The 22,976-nt window shown below is 39.3% G+C and overlaps 1 protein-coding gene across 1 annotated transcript in view; it reads right to left on the bottom strand.

The window, feature by feature from the left end:
- Positions 1 to 22,456, bottom strand: part of SLC30A8 (solute carrier family 30 member 8) — a 36,981-nt gene extending 14,525 nt beyond the window's left edge. The window contains exons 1-3 of the mRNA XM_065903618.1: positions 22,386 to 22,456; positions 13,227 to 13,426; positions 1,879 to 2,025 (exon numbers count right to left, since the gene is read on the bottom strand). Of these exons, the coding sequence (XP_065759690.1) occupies positions 1,879 to 2,025; positions 13,227 to 13,426; positions 22,386 to 22,456 (418 nt within the window). The remainder of the gene's footprint in view (positions 1 to 1,878; positions 2,026 to 13,226; positions 13,427 to 22,385) is intronic.
- Positions 22,457 to 22,976: the final 520 nt, after the last annotated feature.

Below are 22,976 nucleotides of genomic sequence, written 5' to 3'. Positions count from 1 at the left end.
TGTGTGTGTGCGCGTGTGTGTATGCCCATCTTATCTTTATCAACTCATCTGTTGATGGACACTTAGGTTACTTCCATATCGTGGAAATTAAAATAATATTACTATGGACATTGGGTGCATGTATTAACATTATCTTTACCTAAACTCACTTTTTATACTTAGCTTCTTCCTAAACAAAGTTATCCATGAAGTTATATGTTTGATGTACTAGTTGATTTTCACCTGTATGTCTGTGGAGGTGCTGCCTATTATGGTAGCCATCAATCTAATGTGGCTGTTTAAATTTAAAGTAAAATTAAATATCCAGTTTTTCACTAGCACTGGCCACATTTAAATTGCTGCATGGCCACAGTGTACTATCTATTGTACAACATTTCTCTTGAAACAGAGAGTTCTGTTGAGCAGCCCTGGCCTTCTAGAGTGTCCATTCTCACTGACCTCCATGGCTAGGAGGAGAAAGTTCAAGTAGCAATCTAAATTCTGAGTCCTCCCTGTGTTTACAAAACAGCTTTGACCAATGGTATCAGAAAGGGTAAAATGCATGCAAAAATTTATGAGGATCAGTAATGGGTGCTCAGTCAAAGGTACATGTTTTCCAAATGTAGCCCTATTAGAGACTGAAAAGCATCTTCAAATCACAGTGTCACCAAGTCCTTTTATTGATGTTTATTTCCTCAGTTCTCCCTCTCCCTCTCTTTCTCTGAATGTTAAAGGAAAGACAGTGCAAAACACCTCTGATGATAAATTGTTTGGTATGAAATTGTTATTGTTCAGTCAAACCAAATCACGTCCAACTCTTCGCAACCCCATGGACTGCAGCAGGCCAGGCTTCTCTGTCCGTCACCATCTCCTTGAGTTTGCTCAACTTCATGTCCATTGCATTGGTGATGCCACCCACCCATCTCATCTCATGAAATTAGAATTTACTATCATTCTAAGCATGAAAAACCACAGTTCACAATCATCAGGCTACAACCTGTGGTCTGTGTCTAGTGGCACCTTTTAGTGAAGGCTGTCTGTGTTAGCATGTTGGCCAAAGCTCTGCCCTCAGATCTCTTTCACATTGATTTTCTCAACTGGTGTGAAAATATGGAGTTATAACTCTTAGTATAAATGATTTTTACATTCAGTCAGAAGCTCCTGTTATTCCTCTGACAGAAGAAATAACACAGAGGAGGAGAAGTAGAGAGGCAGTGTGTGTTGAAGGGATGGGTGGACTGTAAAAATGAGCCACAGTAAAAATTTCCCTGACTGTAAAGCCTCATCATACCTGGTCCCCTTCCTAGACAAGAGCAAGCCATCACCCCATTAAAGACCTAGCTCTAAGAAACAAGGAAAAGTAAACTTTCCTCCCCTCTTCCTCCTCCTTTTCTTGTGGTTGTGGATGCTTGTTTGAAAAAGATATCCAGCTGAGCCCTTCACTGAATGTCTAAATGCCGTGTGAACTGGAAAGTCCATATTCTATCCCCAGCCCCTCTAGGAGAAGTTCTTCAGTCTTTCCAACTCTCTGGGCTCTCTGTGCTTTATTTTGCAAAATGTCAGAAGCTTCACCCCGCCCTCTCTGCCAGATGCCAAGTCATTTAATGAGTAGCATCATGGCTGTTACCACACACTGAGATCCTTGGGCTGAGGTGGCTGCTAAAATCATGCATGTGTCCTGTTGTCCCGTCGGAGTCGGGGTAACCGCCGTTGATCTGGTTGCTAGTGGAATTAGCATTGAGAGCACACAGTCCATTATACACATCTATTTCACTCTCTGCACCAGAGATGTGTCTCTAAGGGATTTTCAAACAAAGCTTGGCTTCATCCCTTCCATTTTTACCCTTGATTTGACTCTGCAGCATTACTCTGCATCAATGCCCAGTTGATGAACTATACCTGCTCGGTGCCATCCAAAGGTTAGCCTCTTGGAGGGGGGTTTTGATGACAACCACAGGGAGAAGCGACTGAGCAGGAAACTGGTCAGGTCAACTAAGAGATGAGCAGCATCCGTGATGACAGCAAGACTCCCAGCAATGTGCCCACCTAGGGGATACAGAACAGGATATGGGGTTAGGGCCCCACGGTGCCACCAGATCGTATGTGTACTAACCATGGTTTGGTGAAAATGCCTCAGACTCACAGGATTGAAGATGAAAAAGGCTCTTAACTTGGGTATAATTAATCTACATCTTTTCCCTGTTTTGACAAGTAAGGAAACTGAGACTGAGAGGGTAAGTAGAATTTGAATATGTAGAAATGAATTGCATAAGAGGGGCCATTCCTGGGAAAGCTAAGGTACAGAGATTAGAAAGTGGGGCACATTTGAAGAATATTCCAGTTAGATTTGGGCATAAGGATTCAAAAAGGGAAGTATGAAAGGATGAGACTGGAGAGGTGTAGGCTGCATTGAAAGGGTCTCCAGACTGAGGACTGGAATTTGTCTATAAACCAGATGACACAGTCTGGCCCACTGATATGCTGTTGTTTGATGTGTAATTTTACCATAGTCTTCACTACTTCCTTCTGCTCCATTAATTTATCTTAACCACCTGGGCTTGAAATCACTGTTATGAATATTGGGGAGGAATAAGAAGAAAGGACAGGTACCTTCTAATGAGATTCTTTTTTAAAATGTTTATTCTATATTGGAACCTAGTTGATTTACAATGTTATGTTAGTTTCGGGTGTACAACAAAATGACTTGGTTGTTCATATACATATACCTATTCTTTTCAGATTCTTTTCCCATATAGGTTATTATAGAATATTGAGTAGAGTTCCCTGTGCCATACAGTAGGTCCTTATTGATCATCTATCCTATATACAGTAGTGTGTTTATGTTAATCCCAAACTTCTAATTTATCTCCCCCCTACCTTCCCCTGGCTTCCCTGACAGTAAAGGCAGACAGTAAAGCGTCTGCCTGCAACACGAGAGACCCGGGGTCGATCCCTGGGTCAGGAAGATCCCCTGGAGAAGGAAATGGCAACCCACTCCAGTATTCTTGCCTGGAAAATCCCATGGACAGAGGAGTTTGGCAGGCTACAGCCCATGGCATCGCAAGTAGTCAGACATGACTGAGCAACTAACACACACACCTTCCCCCTTGGTAGCCATAAGTTTATTTTCTGTGTCTGCAAGACTATTTCTGTTTTGTAAATAAATAAGTTCATTTGTGTCATTTTTAAGATTCCATGTGTAATTAATATCATATGATATTTTACTTTCTCTGACTTGCTTCACTTGGTATGATCGTCTTGAATGCAACAACAATCCAGTAAAGCATAGGAAGAGAACCCAGACCATAGGATACCTGTCGTGTTGTCTCTCTATTTGGTTTGTTCCCTACACTTTCATTTAGTTCTCAGTTGAGAAAAGACCTCCAACCTCTAAAATAGAAGTCAAAGAACAGCCTTGTATTTTCTCAAGCAGGGCTTGTTGCTTGAGTGCAATAACCTTTATTGCTCTTGTTCCATCTTCCCAGCAAAATGCTTCTGCTGATGGATTAGTCCTTCCAGAAGCTGTTTATCACCTTGTGTATTGCAAAGTGACGGAGTCTGTCAGTCATCAGCCCCTCCATCATCAGACTCACCTTGTCTCAACTAATGATTTTAAAAAATTACATATAAGGTTCATAATTGCAGTAATCCCCACAGATTGCTGGCTCTAGCTGTAGTTAATAACTGGTTTGTCAAAGTTTAATGGTCTGAAGCAAAATCGTCTTCAAGCTTGTTACTGAGCTGTCAGGGCAAAAATCGGAATGATTCATTAGCCAAAAAGCAACATTTTGCTAACAAATCAGCTGTCCTTCCAATTATCCTCTAATGTTGCTCTGTCTGCCAAACTTGGGCCTGATAATAAAGCTGTGTTAATAATGCATTATTTCTACCCAGAGGAATGACTACATGCAGATAAGCAGCATGCCACAATCCTTAGCAATGAGTGATGGTGATGACTCTGTATGCTGGGCTAAAATCGTAGCTTCAGTCAAGGAAATGACATCTTATAGGAGTTCTTCCACAGACTCAGCCGAGTCAGGAGGCACCTGGGAAAGAAAAAGGACTTACTTTGGGAGAAGCACGTTTGTATGGAGACCCGGCAACTGAGAACTGTTTTATAACCATCTGAGCTTCTTATAAGAACAGTCCAGAAATCTGTGGGCCCTCATGCTGCATCTTATGGAGTAAATTGTGTTTAATGGTACATATACACCATGGAATATTATTCAGCCATTAAAAAGAATTCATTTGAATCAGTTCTAATGAGATGGATGAAACTGGAGCCCATTATACAGAGTGAAGTAAGCCAGAAAGATAAAGATCATTACAGCATACTAACACATATATATGGAATTTAGAAAGATGGTAATGATAATCCTATATGTGAAACAGAAAAAGAGACACAGATGTACAGAACAGACTTTTGGACTCTGTGGGAGAAGGCGCGGGTGGGATGTTTCAAGAGAACAGCATCGAAACATGTATATTATCTAGGGTGAAACAGATCACCAGCCCAGGTTGGATGCATGAGACAAGTGCTCAGACCTGGTGCACTGGGAAGACCCAGAGGGATTGGATAGAGAGGGAGGTGGGAGGGGGGATCAGGATGGGGAATACATGTAAATCCATGGCTGATTCATGTCAATGTATGACAAAAACCACTACAATATTGTAAAGTGATTAGCTAATAAAAATAAATGAAACTAATAAAAATAAATGAAAAAAAAAAAAAAGAAGTCATCTTGGCTGAGTTTGCATTTGCTTCTGAAAGGTGCGGATATTATTGACGATTAATTGAATCATCCAGGCGGGATGTATGGAGCCCTTACTATGCACAGTGCAAGGGTAGGGTGTACAAAGACAAATAAAGTGAAACGGAGCCCGGGCCCTCTCTGCAGTGATCTCATTGTTTGATGCTCACTGTCCAGAAGACAGGCGACTTGAGCAAAGGGATCAGAAAGTCCCTGTCACTGGGAGCCCTGATGAACTTTCCACAGAAGGGATGAGTAAGAATTAACTAGAAAGGAAGTGTTTTTCAGGAAGAGATAAGAGCAGGAACAAAAACAGAGAGAAATGAAAGATCAGGGCACCTTCGTTGAAAAGTAAATGGGGGTGAACCTTTGCCACCAAAGGTCCATACAGTCAAAGCTGTAGTTTCTCCAGTAGTCACGTACAGATGTGAGAGTTGGACCATGAAGAAGGCTAAGGGCTGAAGAATTGATGCTTTCCAGTTGGTGTACTGGAGAAGACTCTTGAGAGGTCCCTTGAGAGACTGCAAGAAGATCAAACCAGTCAATCTTAAGGGAAATCAACTCTGAATATTCATTGGAAAGACTGATGCTGAAGCCGAAGCTCCAGTACTTTGGCCACCTGTTGTGAAGAGCCGACTCATTGGAAAAGACCCTGATGGTGGGCAAGATTGAAGGCAGAGGGAGAAGCAGGTGGTAAAGGATGGGATGGTTGGATGGCATCACTGGCTCAATGGACATGAATTTGAGCAAGCTTCAGGAGATAGTGAAGGACAGAGGAGCCTGGTGTGTTGCAGTCTATGTGGTCACAAAGAGTCAGACCGGACCTAGCAGCTGAACAACAACAACAAGAGGGGTGGCGTGTTGGAGGAATAATGGGCAATGAGACAGGAAGGGTGGCTTGGGCTTTTTGTAAGTTGTCACACCTCATGCTAAAGGACTTGAATATTATCCTGTGGGAAAGAGGGATCTTTTTATGATTTTGAGGCAAGGTTATGCCATGCTCAGATCTTTATTTAAGGAGATCTTTGCCAGTGATAGGGAGGATGACTCGGAGCGAGGAGAAGCTGGAGGTTAAGACAGCAGGAATAGCCAAAGGAAATTGCAATACAGGCATAGGGTGATGCAGCAACTGTCATATTCCTGGAGTACTTGACACAGTGTAGAAAGCAAGGCACTGAGAACAATGTAGGAGAGGTGCTAAGGACTGACTCCTGGAAACAGACTCTTCTGGGGCCTGGCGGGTGGAGATGACCATAGACAAGCAGGGAGATGTTGGACCTGGGTTTCACGTTCACCTCAGATCTGGAGGGTTGGTGTCAAGCACTCGTGATGGTTTTCGTGAAGAGCAGAGAAATGCTGACAGGACTGAGAGAACTCATTGTTCATCTGACAATTGTAGTCTTGTGTCCTGGTACTAGACAACTCCCAGTATATGTTGTTAAGTCATATTTTAAAAAGTGTTTGTTTTATGAGTAGCATTATTACGCTGTATATAATGTTATGTCAAAAATTCATGATGTCATTATTTTAAAAGTATTTCAAACACATCACAGTTTGCTTTGGCACATTTTCTTAAATTTTTAGTACCAGGAACCTCAAGAAATATAAGTAACCTAAGCCACGGAGACACTCTGGCTCTAGTACAAAACAAGTACCCTTATTAATCAAGCTTGTGGTTCTCACACCTCCCAGGTTTGGCTTTCTCTTACTAAGAGAGGATTTTTTCTCCCTCTGAGATACTTACCATCTTCCCCACCCTGCTGCCAGTGCTGTATTCCTGTCCAGCAAGCTAGTGCTTCCTCCATCCTTACTTAACTCTTAACAGTCCTACCTCAGGATGTCTTTCCCTGGCCACTCTCATTTTCTTCCAGAAATGGCCATACTTGAGCTTACTTTTGTGGGTTCTCTGTGTCTGTAAGTCTGTCTTCTTAAATACGGATGCATATTTACATATGCAGTGTTACTCTGCTTAATAGCCTTTCTACAATTAGGACCTTTCATGAGCAATCAGAAAGTATTCCAATTCAGTAGGTTCAGAGGCCCATTCACAGTGGCTTGTAGCCTTCTTTAATTCCTTCTTCCTATCTGCTCTGTACCCTGTGGCCAGTTCTTTCTCTAAACACAGCTCTATGACCTATTCTCTCCTGTTCTAAATGTCAGTTACTCCCCAAGGCCTATAGAGTAAACCCAGATTCCTCAGCCAGGCCACACAGCCTTCTGGAACCCTCAACCACCATTCTAGTTTCATTCTCCACTAACCATGTTGTACCCCGTACCACTGCCTCAGGTTCTCTCAGTTGTTAAGTCGTAAACACCCAACACAAACTACTTTAAATAGCAAAGTGGTCATTTATTGGCTCAAATAACAGAATAAGTCTGGCTGGAATTGGATCAGGTACAGCCTAATTGTAAGGGTCAAAAAATCTTATTGGGGCTCTGCTCTGGCTCCATTTATTGCTTTTTATTTTTCTGCTGAAGACAAACTTTCTCCCCTTGAGGAAAAAAAAAGGAAAAGTGGGTCTCTGAGTTTATATCATTTCAGCATAGTATTTTAAAGGAAAACGAGAGAGCTTTTTTCCAAATCTCCTTGTATAAAGACCCAGAGACCCTGATTTATCCAGCTTGGCATCTTACATCCCACTGTGCCTGTGAACTTGAAGTGCTTAGGCCAGAAGGACCAGAGCTGCCACCAAGACAATAAGTATGAGAAAACCTTATTGGACAGGTAATTCCAGTCCACTGCAAACAGGGGCACCCAAATATAGCTACACAGCAGAATCACTTGGCTTGCTTTGTAAGAATACAGATTTCTTGTCCTGATGCTGACCTACCCACTCAAAATCTTTCCAGGTGAAGCTGATATTTATGATCTCCTGGGCCACATGCAAGCCCCTGAATGTGAAAGGCCCTTCTCATCTCCCTCTTCGCCATCTTTCAATTCCTACTCATCCTTCAAGGCTTTGTTCAGACCCCACATCCTGCAGGAGGACCTTCCAGATTCCTGAAAGTCATCTGATCACACTACTTGCTTTCTCTGACTTGGTCAAAAATGGTTTTAGAAAGGAGGTGAGCTGTGGGTTGAGGTCTTGAATGATGGTCAGGGTTTTGACGAGTAGAGAATGAGAGGGCTTTTCCACATAAATCAAAAGGCATAAGCAAAGGTTACAGAGACCTTAAAGTGCAATGATTATTTTGCATAGAATGAATAAATAGCTGAAACAGAAGAAACGTCATATAGGGAAGTAGTAAAAGATTGATAGTCAGTTTGGCAGCCAGATGGTGGAATAGCTTGAAACCCAAAGTAGAAGTTTTCACTTTGTCCAGGATGCCAGAGTTTTCCAATGTGTTGATCTCTTTTCACCTGGGGCAGCCAAGTAGAGCTTAACACAGAGAAGGCCCCTGAATCAGCCTTTTTCTGCTGCAAGTATGCTTGTCAGTTTATCTCTGTGCTCGGTAAAATTTCCTGTGCTTGCTGTGATGGGGAAAAGGTTGTGAAGGACTGAAATGGCAAAGGTGAGCCACTGGAGAATTTTGAAGACAGGATTAACACAGAGAGCAATGTTTTAGGAAAATTAGCTCAGTATCAATACAATTCAAATTCCAAATGATTTTCTGTCAGTATCCATTGAATTCCTTTACTGACAACATCACTTTCTTCTGACTCTGAAGCCAGATTTGAACTCATAGACTAATTATTAGAAATAAGAAGGAAAGGAGGAGATTGATTTGCTTTCTCCAAGTGAGTAGCATCTCATTTCCCCTCTAAAAATATGTCATTTTAGAATCAAAGTGACAGGGGTGAATGAGAGACCATCTCATTCCAGAATATTAATTAGACATCACCTGCAGAGATTATGTGTCAGTTCTCAGCATCCACATGATTTCAGGGCAAAGCAATAGAAGAAAGTTGTGGAGAATACAGGCCAATTTATGCATCCTGCCGAGGTGTGTTCACATGGGGGTGGTGGGTGTGTGTTCAGTCGCCAAGTCATGTCCAACTCTTTGCAACCCCATGGACTGGTACACCAGGCTTCCCCGGTGGCTCAGATGGTATGGGATAGGGTGGTACCAGTACTTTATCTGGAAGGTTATGAATTTCCAGAATATTACTTTTTCATATCATGTTTCAAATGGATTCTGTTTTTTAGATTTTCCATTTTGTTGATCTCTTATAAAAGCAATTGAAAATTGTGCACAATCTCATGGATTTCCTTAGTTAAAAAGAATGCCTCTCTAGTATAGATATCAATGGATTTCCAGAGGGAGATTTCCAGATTGGAGCTGCTAAAAGTAACCTCTTTGCAGCCCTATGAAGTTATTAAGTCGTTCATTCGAAAGACTTACCCTGGTTCTAGAAATTATATGGGATTAATTTTTTTAATTTGACTAGAAAGTTATTTACCAACTCTGGATTCATCTTGAATTTTATTAAGGGCCTAGGCTCTCTTCCCTGATGCTGGGAAAGATTGAGGACAGAAGGAGAAGAGGGTGTCAGAGGATGAGATGACTGGATGGCCTCACCAATGCAACAGACATAAACTTGGGCAAACTTTGGGAGATAGAGTACTATATAGTCCATGGGGTCGCAAAGAGTTAGACACAACTGGGTGACTGAACAACAAGCTCTGCTCAAGTTTTCCAGTTTTCAAAAGCTACGAAAGTCTATGTGTATAGGTCAGAAGACTCAATAGCTTGAAGAAACAAATTAATTCTGATTGCTTGCTATTGTAGTACCAAAAAAATAGCAAATTCTCCTTTAGTCTTAGATTGTTATTAATTTAGCACCCATTTGGGGTAGTAAAGAGAAAATGAAGCCAAAATATCAGTAGGAGAATGTAACAAGTAATAGTGGTAAGAGTGGTATTGAAAAATGAAAGTGTTAGTTGCTCAGTCATGTCTAACTCCTTGTGACTATCTGGACTGTAGCCTGCCAGGCTCTTCTGTCTATGGAATTCTCCAGGAAAGAATTCTGGAGTGGGGGTAGCCATTCCCTTCTACAGGGGATCTTCCCAACCCAGGGATCAAACCCAGGGATAAAACCCAGGTCTCCCACATTGCAGGCAGATTCTTTACCATCTGAGCCAACAGGGAAGCCCCAAGAGTACTAGTAGCTTATGGCAAAAACTATATAAGTGGTTTATAATGTTATTTTAAATTATTTTGGTAAAAAAATTATAAATAAGATAACATAGCATACCAAAACCTTTGGATTGTTCTTAACTATACAAAGCTTTGTTATTAATAAAAAAGAATACAAATATATTAAATAAGAATATAACTTAAGATATTAAAATATGCAATAAGACTAAAGCTCTGACAAAAGAAACATAGAGGAAGTAAAAATATTTTTAAAGCCAAGGATTGTGAATTAGAAAACAGAAGGAAAATTAAAATAATATATTCAATAAAAATATTTACCAATAAAATAGACATCTACCAAGTTAAAATTAAAGAAAAGAAGTGAAAATATACAGACAGTATTAAAATGAGAAAGGAACTGAATTAAAGACAGTACCAATGTGAGATACCATGTTCCATTGTATGATAATAAATTTTACAATTTCTGAGATGAATCAATTTAGAGATTTATAAATAACCAAAATTTACTCAAGAAGTAGAAATTTTTAATATGTCCATGAATGAGAAAGAAGCTAAAATATATCAAAAGATTATATCCAAGAATGTCTCTGAAGTCAGAAAATTTATTAGGGAGTTCTTAAAAAAAAAGAATAATTACAATGCCATATAAACTTTTAGTTTTTTTATATAAAAAGGAAGTTATTAAAACTAAATTTTTCATTTCAATATGCATAACTCGGATTCAAAAACCTAGAAAAGTAGTTCCAAACAGAAAGCTATAATTAAATTTCAATGACGAGAAAAGGTATAAAAATCCTAACAAAAATATCAGTGACTCAGATTGAGCAATGCATTGAGAGGATGGTCCACCAAGGTCAAGTTCAGAGGCACCATATGGGAGCCTAAGAACTTGAGCTCTGGAATTCAAACTGCCTGCCCCTGATAGGTATGTTACTAAAGTCAATACTTTACTCTTTGTGCTTCAGATTTATGGTCTATAAACTGCAATTTATAATAGGACTTACCTCTCAGGAATGTCATCAGAGTTAAGTAAGGTAATTCATGGAAAGCACTCATCGCAGATCCCAGCACATAATAAGCATAAATAAATATTAACTGTTGTCACCATAATGTCAGAAATGCATGGTGATCTCTTAATATAATGCACATCGACAATAGGTCAAACGTTTTAAAAAACAGAATGAACTTAAAAGAAAAGGTTTTGATAAAAGGCAATACTCATCCTTGACTATTTGTTAACCATTAAAAAACTAAGAGGACAAGAAGAATACTTTGTTAACATAATAAAAATACTTAGCTCCTCAGGAAATATTTCACTTAACAGTTAAATAGTTGAATATATGACTTGATTTAACATATTATTTAACATGATAAAAATATGAAACATACAGAAGAGATATAACTATTGAAAGCAAGGAGAAATAAAATTTTTTGCACAAAAGAGGGTTATCTCCTGGGATGGGGAGGAGGGATGACAGGAACAAGGAAAATTAACTGAGTTACATTTAGAATGGCAATAGTTCAAATGCATTATTGAATTCAAAGTGAATATACAAAATGAAAACTTTCCAAAATACAATAAGTAACAATCTACAAAGCAGGATGTGAGAAAAGAAAAGGAAGACCCCACTCACCTCTGGAAAAAATAAACCAAACACACAAAACTACTATAAACCTAGCAAGAAATAGATTGTCCATGTCTTTAAACAAGCAAACTAAAACCACAGAACCTTAAAGAGAGATGTATAGTGTTGGGGTAAATGGAGAAACATACCATATTCCTAGAAGGAAAAACTGAGTATTTTAAGAAGATTTGTGTTCCCAAATTAATTCATATACAATGAAATCATAATTAAATTTTGAAGGAAGTGGAACAAAATTATTTTCATGTTCAATTAGAATAATAAACAGGAATGAACAGCTTTATATTTTTTTTTCTGTTAAAGGATAATGAGGGAAGAACAACAGACATTACAACATGTAAATCTACATTAAATAAGTTAACTGCCGACAGATCAGCAGCACAGGTCAATAAAACACCTTAGAACCTAACTCTGTTAAGCTCAAGAGGGAGGTGACATATGTCTGCTTATGGCTGATTCATGTTGTTGTAGAGCAGAAACCAACATGTTGTACAGTAATTATCCTCCAATTAACAATAAATTTTAAAAAAGAAAAAAGTAATATGGAGAAAAATCAATGGAGGAAATAATGAACTATTCCATAAATGATGCTGAAATCTTTGTTAGCTCGTTAGAGAATTTTCAATCTTGAGAGCATATATAATTCCATATTGATTTAAAATTAAATGTGAAAAATTGAACAACATAGTGATATTTATCTTCTCAGTAGATAAGAAAGGCTTACTAAACACTAAAATAGTGAAAGAGTAGTATAACAAAACAAATCAGTTCAAAATGAAATATTTGATAGAATTACCTATATAAAATTTGAAACTTCTCTAAGTCAAACCAAAAATTAAACCAAAATTAAAAAGTAAATGATAAATTAGAATAGTGCTTATAACAAATGTAACAGAAGTTAAATATCCTAATATATAAAGAGCTCCCAGAGATCAATACAGAGAATTACAAATTATCTGACAAAATACAGATCACTAAAACATTAGCAGAGGGAAATAGAGATCACTAATAAACATGCAAATAATGTTAACAGTAACAATTAAAGGAATGCATATTAACATAAAGCATATTCATCTATACATTAGCAAAGATTTTTAAAAGATTGAAATAAATTCTAGTAACAATTTGGAGAGAGTCATTCTGCAAAGCTGGCAGACCCAGGAATTGTTTCAAGCTTTCTAGATAGCAGCTTGACAATGTGCACAAAGAAGTAATAAAAATATTCATATTCTTCAACCAACAATTTCCACTTTCAGGAATCTCTTTGAAGGGATAAACCAGAAGAGTAGGCAGAGTTTTATTCAAGATTTTTCATTGCATCATTGTCCTTAAGCAGGGAAAAAACTCCCTAAATTTCTAACAATGGAGAGATGGTTATGAAAATCACAAGAGCATATTATAGAATATTGCTCAGGCATAGAAATGTTTTTTGAAGAATATTTGATGGCATGGCAAAAAGCATTCAGCATGCTCTCAGTTATATTTTAAAAAGTTGTGAGCTATGAATAGAAAATATACAGTACAAAAATACTCCATAATGTTATTGGAGATTATCATTCGATTGTGGGATTTTGACGAATATTATTTTGCTTCCTTCTATTTTCCAACTTATCTACAATGAGCATATTGTTACTTTAAGTGTACAGAAAATATTCAGCCTTTTTTTAAAAGGACTTTAGACAACCCTCCTGTAATGACGTGGGGGTTTCATTTGTTTGTTTGTTTAATCAGAGACGTTTTGAGAAATACTCACCCACGACCTCTGCAATCATGAAAACTAAGCATACTCCTGAAGCAGCGCAGAGCTTCCACTTGGCGTAGATTTGCTCCTGCGCCCTGTCCTCTGTGGCCTTGCAGTTGTGGTGACAGTGATGGATGACTCCTGACTCCGGCTCCTCTGGCTTTTCTCCAGGACACTGATCTTTATTCAAGGGTTTCTGCTGGAGTTCCACGCTGTGGAGGAGTTTGACAGAAGCAAGAAGTGAACATGGTTGCAAACAAACGTCTCACTGACAGCCCTACCGATTCTCAGAACAGCCAAGAGGACATTTGCTGACTAGCTCGGAACTTCGATTTCACAGCTCCTTCTCGGCGAAACATCCAGTGTAAGGAACAAGCAAGAGATTTTCTTCTGAATTCTCAGTTTCAAAAAAGTTTTGCTTTTATGTAAGCAAACTCATATTTAGTCTATACTACCCCTGATTAGGGCTTCCCAGGTGGCTCAGTGGGTAAAAGAATCTGCTTGCAATGCAGGAGATGCAGGCAGACTCAAGTTCAATCCCCAGCTCAGGAAGATCCCCTGGAGGAGAGCATGTTAACCCACTCCAGTACCCTTGCCTGGAGAATCCTATGGACAGAGGAGCCTGGTGGGCTACAGTCCATGGGGTCACAAAGAGTCAGGCACGACTGAGCGACTAGGCAGGCACACACACCCACACCTCTGATTAAGAGATAGCAAAGGAGGGACTTCCCTGGGGGTCCAGTGGTTGGGAATCTGCCTAACAATGCAGGGGACACAGATTTAATCCCTGGTCCAGGAAGATTCCATATGCAGTGGGGCATCTAAGCTTGCGAGCCACAACGACTGAGCCCAGGCACCCTAAAACCCATGCTCCGCAACAAGAAAACCCACTGCAGCAAGAGAACCCACCGCAAGAGTAGAAGACCCCACAATGAAAAAAAAAACAAAAAAAACTATGCACCTGCAACAAAGAGTAGCCCCCGATCGCTGCACCTAGAGAAAGCAAGCATGCACGCAGCAAGGAAGACCCAGTGCAGCCAAATATAAATTCATTTTTAAAAGAGATTACAAAAAAGGAGAAAGGAAGCAAATACATTTTGATTCATTTCCTTCCCAGTTACTTCACTGAAAAGATTTTGGACACTGCTATAAATTTAGAAAAGGGCAGTGATGAGATTATTATTATTAATGAGTAATGTGTGTATAAGCCAGCCTGGTGATGGAAATACTCACTGTGGCGTGCCATCACTGTCTTTCTTCCCAACAGTCACATTGTTAATAGGTTATAGCACTTTTTCCTGCTGAGTCCATATGGACCCTTTACACAGTTTTGCAGAAATCTCTACCCATCTATCAAAGTTGTAATGAGAGTTTGTTGTTCTTTAGCCGCTAAGTCATGTCAGACTCCTTTGCAACCCCGTGGACTGTAGCCCACCATGCTTCTCTCTCCATTGGATTTTCCAGGTAAGAATACTGGAGTGGGTTTCCATTTCCTTCTCCAGGGGATCTTCCCAACCCAGGTATCAAACTCACATCTCCTGCATTTGACAAGCAGGTTCTTTACCGCTGAGCCACTAGGGAAGCCCAGTGAGAGTTAAACCTACTTGGACTTCCCAAAAGAGGCAGTGCATTTTTGTTCTGTTCAAGTATAAAGCATTCATAGAAATATGGAGCCATTTATAGACATACAGAGTTTCACAGATGCAGAGATTGTGGATGACATTAATCCAGTGCCACAGAGAGGAGCCTGTCAGTTATAGTCTGTGGGGTCACAAAAGGTCAGACACAACTGAACAACTAAACAGACAATACAGTTTCTTACTGAAGTAACTAAGATTCAGAGACGTTCAGTGATTTCCTGAGGTCAGATAGCTGGGAAATGGCAGAGCTGGGACTCCAAGCTCAGTCCTGTTTTCACTGTGCCCACATTGCCTCTCTATCTGAACATCGGTATGCTTAAAACCAAATTTTACCTCTGCAGTGATCTCGAACTACTCAGGCTTATAGTTTTAATAAACTTATTAGAAGACATAGATTATCAAAAGAACTTTGCATTCATGGCTTTGAAAGGCATAAAGATGGAAATAAATTATTTTCCTCCACTTGAAGAGTTACTTCATTGGTCTTATCACCATCCAGAAAAAGATCTGATGGTTTTGGCCTAAATGATATTTATGATTATAACTCTAATTATCATTATATATTTTTTCTGAATAAAATAACATACATATTCATTATAGAAAAACTGGAATTACAGAAAGGTACAAAACAGAGGGAAAAATCACTATTAAACATACTTCCAAGAGACAAATATTATTGATAGTTTTTTGTTTAGCTTTGTAATACTTAAATGCACTCTTTTTTTTTACTTAGTTGTTGTTGTCGTTCACTCACTAAGTCATGTCCATCACTTTGTGATCCCATGAACTGTAGCACACCAGGCTCTTCTGTCCTCCACTATCTCCTGGAGTTTGCTCAAATTCATATCCATTGAGTCGGTGATGCTATCTAACCATCTCTCCTCTGCCACACCCTTCTCCTTTTGCCTTCAATCTTTCCCAGCATCAGGGTCTTTTCCAGTGAGTCAGTTCTTCACATCAGGTGACCAAAGTATTGGAGTTTCAGTTTCAGTATCAGTCCTTCCAGTGAACATTCAGGGTTGATTTCCTTTAAAATTGACTGGTTTGATCTTGCAGCTTCTTAAGCGACCTCTCAAGAGTCTTCTCCAGCACCACAATTTGAAAGCATCAGTTCTTCAGCACTCAGCCTTCTTTATGGTCCAACTCTCATATCCATACATGACTACTGGAAAAGCCATAGCATTGACTAAACCCACTAGGGCTTCCCTGGTGGCTCAGATGGTAAAGAATCTGCCTACAGTACAGGAGACCCAGGTTCGATCCCTAGTTCGGGAAGATCCTCTGGAGAAGGAAATGGTAGCCCACTCCAGTATTCCTGCCTGGATGACTCCATGTAAAGAGGAGCCTGGCAGGCTGCAGTCCATGGGGTTGCAAAGATTCAGACATGACTCGGAGACTCACACTTTCACTTTCTTTGACTATACAGACCTTTGTTGGCAAAGTGATGTCTCTGCTTGATGTCTAGATTCCTCATAGCTTTTCTTCCAAAGAGCAAGCGCCTTCTAATTTCATGGCTGCAGTCACCACCCACAGTGATTTGGGAGCCCAAGAAAATAAAATCTGTCACTGTTTCCACATTTTCTCCTTCTATTTTCCATGCAGTGATGAGACTGGATGCCTTGATCTTAGTTTTTTGAATGCTGAGTTTCAAGTCAACTTTTTCACTCTCTTCTTTCACCTTCATTAAGAGGCTCTTTAGTTCCTCTTCACTTTCTGCCATTAGAGTGGTAATAGCTGCATATCTTGAGGTTGTTGATATTTCTCCCAGAAGTGTTGATTTCATCCAGCCTGACATTTCTCATGATGTGCTCTGCATACAAGTTAAATAAGCAGGATGGCAACATACAGCCTTGACGTACCCCTTTCCCAATTTTGAACCAGTCAGTTGTTCCATGTCTAGTTCTATTGCTTCTTGACCCACATAGAAGTTTCTCAGGACACAAATAAAGTAGTCTGGTATTCCCATCTCTTTAAGAATTTTTCCGAGTTTTTTGTGATTCACTTTTTTCTTAGAGACAATATTAATGATAATGTTTTTCATTGCAAGTAGAGAAAAACAAAGCTCATGCTAAGTAGATGGGAATTATTGGTTTTGCAGCTGAAAACATCTAGAGGCATCAGGCCTGATTTATCAAAGCTCCAGAGCCATTGCTCTGCAGTTCTCTACTACTCTTTTACCACAGGCCAATTTTTATCATAAAGTGGAATAGTTGCCCAAGGTAATCAGGACTGTGTAGTTGTATTTTCTTATACAGGGAGAAAGAGTGTTCATTCTCCCAACTGCTAAACAGGAGTCCTGAGTTGCATGCTGATTTGGCCAGCATTTAAAGTCAGAGGAATATGGATGGGCTAACTGGCTTAGACCTTGTTACAGCCAGAAGACTGGCTAAGCCCAACCCCACTGACTCTTAGAGCTGAGAGTAGGGTAAAGTCTACCCAGATCACATGACTGCCAACTCAGTGGGGGTGGGCTGGGCTTTCCACCAAAGATACAGTTTTGGGAGCTAATTTTTAGCTGTATATATTATTAACATTTTCTCAATTTATTAAATACTCTACATCATTAGTTCAATATAGAGAACATTATATTTAGTATAGCTATATCACAATATTTCCTAAAATTGAAAAATTGACTCTTCCAATTATTTGCTTGTATAAACTCTGCTGTGATTCATATCCTTAAATTTCATCTTTACTCAATATATTATTATTTCCTCAAAATGTAATCCTGAAAGGGGAATTACTGAGTTAAAAAATATCTGCATTTTTAAGGAATTTCATGGATGTTGACAAATTGGCTTCGGAATGTTTTTGCTGGTGATGTTAATAGCACTCAGGATTTTGAAGAGTTCTAAATAATCTAATTGGAATAAGAACCATTTGGCAAAAGACACGTATAGTTCTTATATCTGTAGATTTTCATCTTTGTAATGTGATACATACCGGTAATTAGCAACCATATAGCGTAGTCATGTTAGTCACAAATGGCCATTGACTCAGAGGAGCCAGAGAGCTGACAGAAGAGCATGCTGGAGATTTCCTTTTCCTTTGTGCTGAGAAGGCAGTGTGAGAGGGACAGGTCACCGAATGTTCTGGCATCCTTCTTGTGACCACTGGTGTACTTCGCTTTATTTTCTGTTTTTCATAACCTTGTAGGCAGACAAAACCAGGTGGAGCATTTTTGAAGGCAGAGTGTGCAGGACTCCTACTAGGGGCACAGCCTGTGTGCAAAGCCACAAGAGGAAAAGTGCACAAAACATGGCCAGGTTTTACTTTTAATCCTGCTACCTTGTCCTAGACAAGGACAAGAGCTGAGATTGTTTCTTGAAGCATTAAGCCAGAAATCCAAAAGTGGTACTGAAATTGGATGCAGTGTGTTCATACGTGTATATCTATGTATTTTATGGGGAGAGGCAGGAGCCCACCATCTTCACTGGACTCCCCAAAGGGTCTACAATCCCAAAAGAAGTTAAAAACAGAAGTTAAAATATATTCCTCATCACCTCATAAGACCAAAGAGATCTAACTGTCTCTACATGTAGGACAGGCCCTCAATCTGAAAGTGATGCAAATTCTAAGAATTTTAAAACATAGGTTCTAGAAAGCAAACGCTAGAATATATAAAAAACTGAAATGTGAATCTGTCAAAGAGTAAATCATCAGAATTCCCACCCATTCAAATATGACTGAGGCTTTGAAAAGCAGGAGCAATAGGGTGGAGCAAAGAAATTTACTGTAGTATCAAAGAGGAAAAAAAAAAGGCGGACGGGAGGGAGGTAGAAACAGAGAAGAAAAATAATGAAATATTAGAAAATTTGACATCAGTGGCCTAGAACTTTGAGTTTATCCCTTTAAAAAGGAATTAAAGAGTGGAGCTTTATTTTGTGACCTTGGAGAATCTTATTTTTTTTTTTAATTTTGTGTCTTATTTTCATTTGGTTTTAGAGGTTAAACATTTTTGTTTCTATACCTTTGAAATGGAACTGGTAATATCGGGCTGGCCAAATAGATTGTTCAACATTTTTGGCCAACTAGGTAATTTTTTAACCTCTTATTTATACATTGACTACATAAAATCACTTTGTTTTTATACTTTAACGTTACTTTTCCCCAGAACCTCAAATCGCTAGTCCTGTTGGGAGAGGAAGTAAAAGCTTAGGTCCCACCATGGCATTTCCACCACTTCATGTATTCATCCATCCAACAAATGTATTGCATGTCTACCATACATCTGCCCCATCAAAGGTGCTAATGATACCATGTCCTTGATACAAACAAAGCTCTTGATCTAAGAAGCTTTATGTCCTAGCAGAGCGGGGACATGGCAAACCAGCCAACAGTAACAGAAGCCGTGTGGTATCATGGGCAGTGCCTGGGAGAGGAAAGTTTTAAAAGAGTGGTATATGGGAAAGTTGAGAGACCATAGATGTAAATGTATTTTAATTAAGCACTTCAAGCTATTGAGAGTAACTGGTTTTCAAAGTTTAGTTTTAAATAAGTAATCTAGTCACTCAAAACAATTTTCCACCCATCTCACTGAAACCTTATATATATGTATATTTAGATCTAAATAGCCTGCTTCACTGGTGGCTCAGTTAGTAAAGAATCTGCCTGCAATGCAGGAGACTCCAGTTGGATTCCTGGGATGGGATGATCCCCTGGAGAAAGGATAGGCTACCTGCTCCAGGATTTTTGGGCTTTCCTGGTGGCTCAGACAGTAAAGAATCCGCCTGCAATGCGGGAGACCCGGGTTTGATCCCTGGGTTGGGAAGATCCCCTGGAGAAGGAAATGGCTACCCTCTCCAGTATTCTTTCCTAGAGAATCCCCATGGGCAGAGGAGCCTGGCGGGCTACGGTCCATGGGGTCACAAAGAGTCAGACAGGACTGAGCAACTAATCTGATATCCAAACAGAGCTTCCCTGGTGGTTCAGATGATAAAAAAAAAAATCTGCCTACAATTCAGGAGACCCGGGTTCGATCCAATCCGTGGGTTGGGAAGTTCCCCTGGAGAAGGGAAGGGCACCCACCCCAGTATACTTGTCTGGAGAATCCCATGGACAGGGAAGGCTGGCAGGCTACAATCCATGGGGTTGCTAAAAGTCAGACTGGACTGAGCAACTAACACACACTCAAATAACCATCACCACAATCTAGTTTAGAACTTTTTCATCACCCCGAAAAGAAATTCCATACCCCGTAAATCCCCATTCTCCTCACGCACAGTACTACCTGAAGAAACCACTAGTCTACTTTCTGTCCGTGTAACATTGCCTATTCTGGAGATTTTCTATGAAGAGAACCGTGCGTGATGTAGTTTCTGTGACCAGCTCCTCTCATTTAGCATGCTGTTTTCAAGGTGTATTCAGTTATAGCAAATCTCAGTACATCAGGACTTTATTGCTTTGTATTTAGTGTGTCTGCAGGAGAGCGGGAGTGGAGGGGAACAGAATTCACAAACGGGAGGTGTGAGTCCACATCCCAGCTCTGCTGTAATCAAACAGATGTCGGCCTTAAGAATGGTGCTCATCCAGCCCAGGTTGGATGCATGAGACAAGTGCTCGGGCCTGGTGCACTGGGAAGACCCAGAGGGATCGGGTAGAGAGGGAGGTGGGAGGGGGGATCAGGATGGGGAATACATGTAAATCCATGGCTGATTCATGTCAATGTATGACAAAAACCACTGCAATATTGTAAAGTAATTAGCCTCCAACTAATAAAAATAAATGAAAAAAAAAAAAAAAAGAATGGTGCTTATTCTCTTTGCAATTCCCTTTCCTATGTGGCAAAATGAGGGATTAGGATAAATGATATACGTAGGTTCAAGTGTTTTTGGGTTTCTTTGTTGTTGTTGGCAGCACCCATGTGGCTTGTGGGATCTTAGTTCCCCCACCAGGCTCTACCCTGGGGAGAATCAGGCCATCAGAACAGTTACTTGTCTTTCCCTTAGAGGACTGATACTACTTCAGCTAAACGTTTCCTTGGCAGTGAAAACAAGGAGTCCTATAGATTCTATTGTTTTTATTTGAAAAGAAAATAAAAATGAGCTTGACAGTTTTTATCATCACTGTATCCTGAAAACTGTACCCATATATGAGGTGAATGAGACCCTATAACCATAAACAGTTGCTTTATTTGCATCACAGAGAGCTAAATGGTCTATTTTAATGAGAAGGGAAATACTATTAATTTAATGATGTAGAGATGCTCTACTAATAGTATCCATAGTGTTAACAATTTGTTGTTTAAAATTTCTGCCGACCTAACATGAGGCTTTATTGTTTATGATCTCAATAAATTCCATCTAATATTATTTTCCAAGAAAAATAATTCTTACAATATAATGTGCTAGATTCTTTGTTGTATATTTTTTAAGCAGAGTTATAATATCCTAAGGAAAAGTCCCTTTGCAGTTGCTCAAATATTTGATGCTATCAAACACAACACCACTACTCTTTGGAATATTAATTTGGCTTCATGAAATGCAGAAAAACATTAAACATACTATTATGGGTATGTATTCTCTTAAATTCCACTCCTAACATAAATTTTTTTCAGGTTCTCATTCGTTTATCTATATATTCTGAGTACATTTCTCTTGGATTGAATTCCCCAAACGCACCAAAATCTCATTCTTATTTTCCTCTATCTTTACCAGGAAATACCTCAGTCACGAAAACTTTTGTAACCCTACCTCCTATGTAGGGTTTCCCTAACTTCACTCTAACTCCTTTTTCTTTTTCAATTCTCAGTCTATCACTGCTGAAAAGCTTTCTCTGGCTCCCAAAGTCCAGCAAAGACCTAGGTTCCCTTGAGATATTCTTACTGAACGCTCCTAGAATAAACACATGCCATTTTGTAATTGCCTATTTCTCAAACACATTCTACATTAGACTCAAACTTTCAAGAAGACAGAGATCTGTGACTAGGAATGTTTTTGCTTTCATTATATATCCAGATGTGTTCAACCAATAATTGCTAAATAAGGGGGAAATGAATGAATGCGTTGCACATGGCACTGTGGAAGATAATAAAAAGAAATAGAGCTAGGTAGGCCATTAAACTCAGTTATATTTATTCTAGGTGTGAATATTTGATAGTGATATTATATAATTAAGGAAACAGCAATTAAGAGCAGTGTAACCACAATTTGCCACATAGTTGAAAAAAACGTTAATTCTTTCTAAATATAATTTACTAAAGTTTACCATCTTAAAAGTGGGAATAATTGAGGGAAAGAAAGGTAAACACATTAGATTGTATATATCAATTTTTTAGAAAATCTACAGATAAAAATATACTAATAAGATGTATCCTTCATGCACTCAGGATATGTAAGGAATCAAATCAACTAAACAGAATATGACCTTTTCAGAATATAAATTATACAAGTCAATCAACAGTTGATAAAATTTTGCAAAATGCCCCTGGGTTGCAAAAGCAAAAGTCTCCGATTCTGAAGCAGTAGGATCTAGGGACTTTGTGAATATTCAAGATACAGAAAATTGTGCAGCAGAATCGGATGTCTGTTACCTGTCTAGTGTGAAGGCGTACATCTTGGTGGCTTTGTCATTCACAAGGTAAGTTCTTTCCAGAAACTCCATGGTGGCCAGGATAAAAGCTTTGGCTGTTGTTGTTGTTGTTGTGTCAGCGGTGCTGCTCTTCAACTCACTGTCCAGTTTTGGAAGCAAAGCAGTGTTACAATTAGTCTCACAATTTCCAGAGAAAAAATGAAAAGACTTCCGGAATTACAGTAACAAGCCTCCCACATCAATGTCTTGATAGATCTGCTAAAATTACACTCTGTTTGAAATATCACCTGTCCTCATTCTCTCACCCACAGAAACTTGTTTCCTGCAGGTAGAAACATATGGAGTGTGTGTGTGAGTGTGTGTGTGTGTGTGTACTTCCCATATCTGATTCTGTTGTGCTTTCTGGGAGGTAGAGGAGCTCAAGGGTCAACTATTAATTGCTGATGTAGGGGGTTGGTCTTCAGAGCACACCTGAGTAAGCTGCAAACAGTGACCTTCTGTATACTACTATTTACCCCCCTCTCTTTTCATTTTCTTTTTCTTCAGTGGGGAATGGGGAGGTCTCTGAACCCAAAAACATTTCTCCTTGGAT

The sequence above is a fragment of the Muntiacus reevesi genome, chromosome 12 (genome assembly GCF_963930625.1).
Source record: "Muntiacus reevesi chromosome 12, mMunRee1.1, whole genome shotgun sequence".
NCBI lineage: Eukaryota > Metazoa > Chordata > Mammalia > Artiodactyla > Cervidae > Muntiacus > Muntiacus reevesi.
Note: the sequence above shows the minus strand (reverse complement) of the source record. Positions and strands in the feature narration are given on the sequence as shown.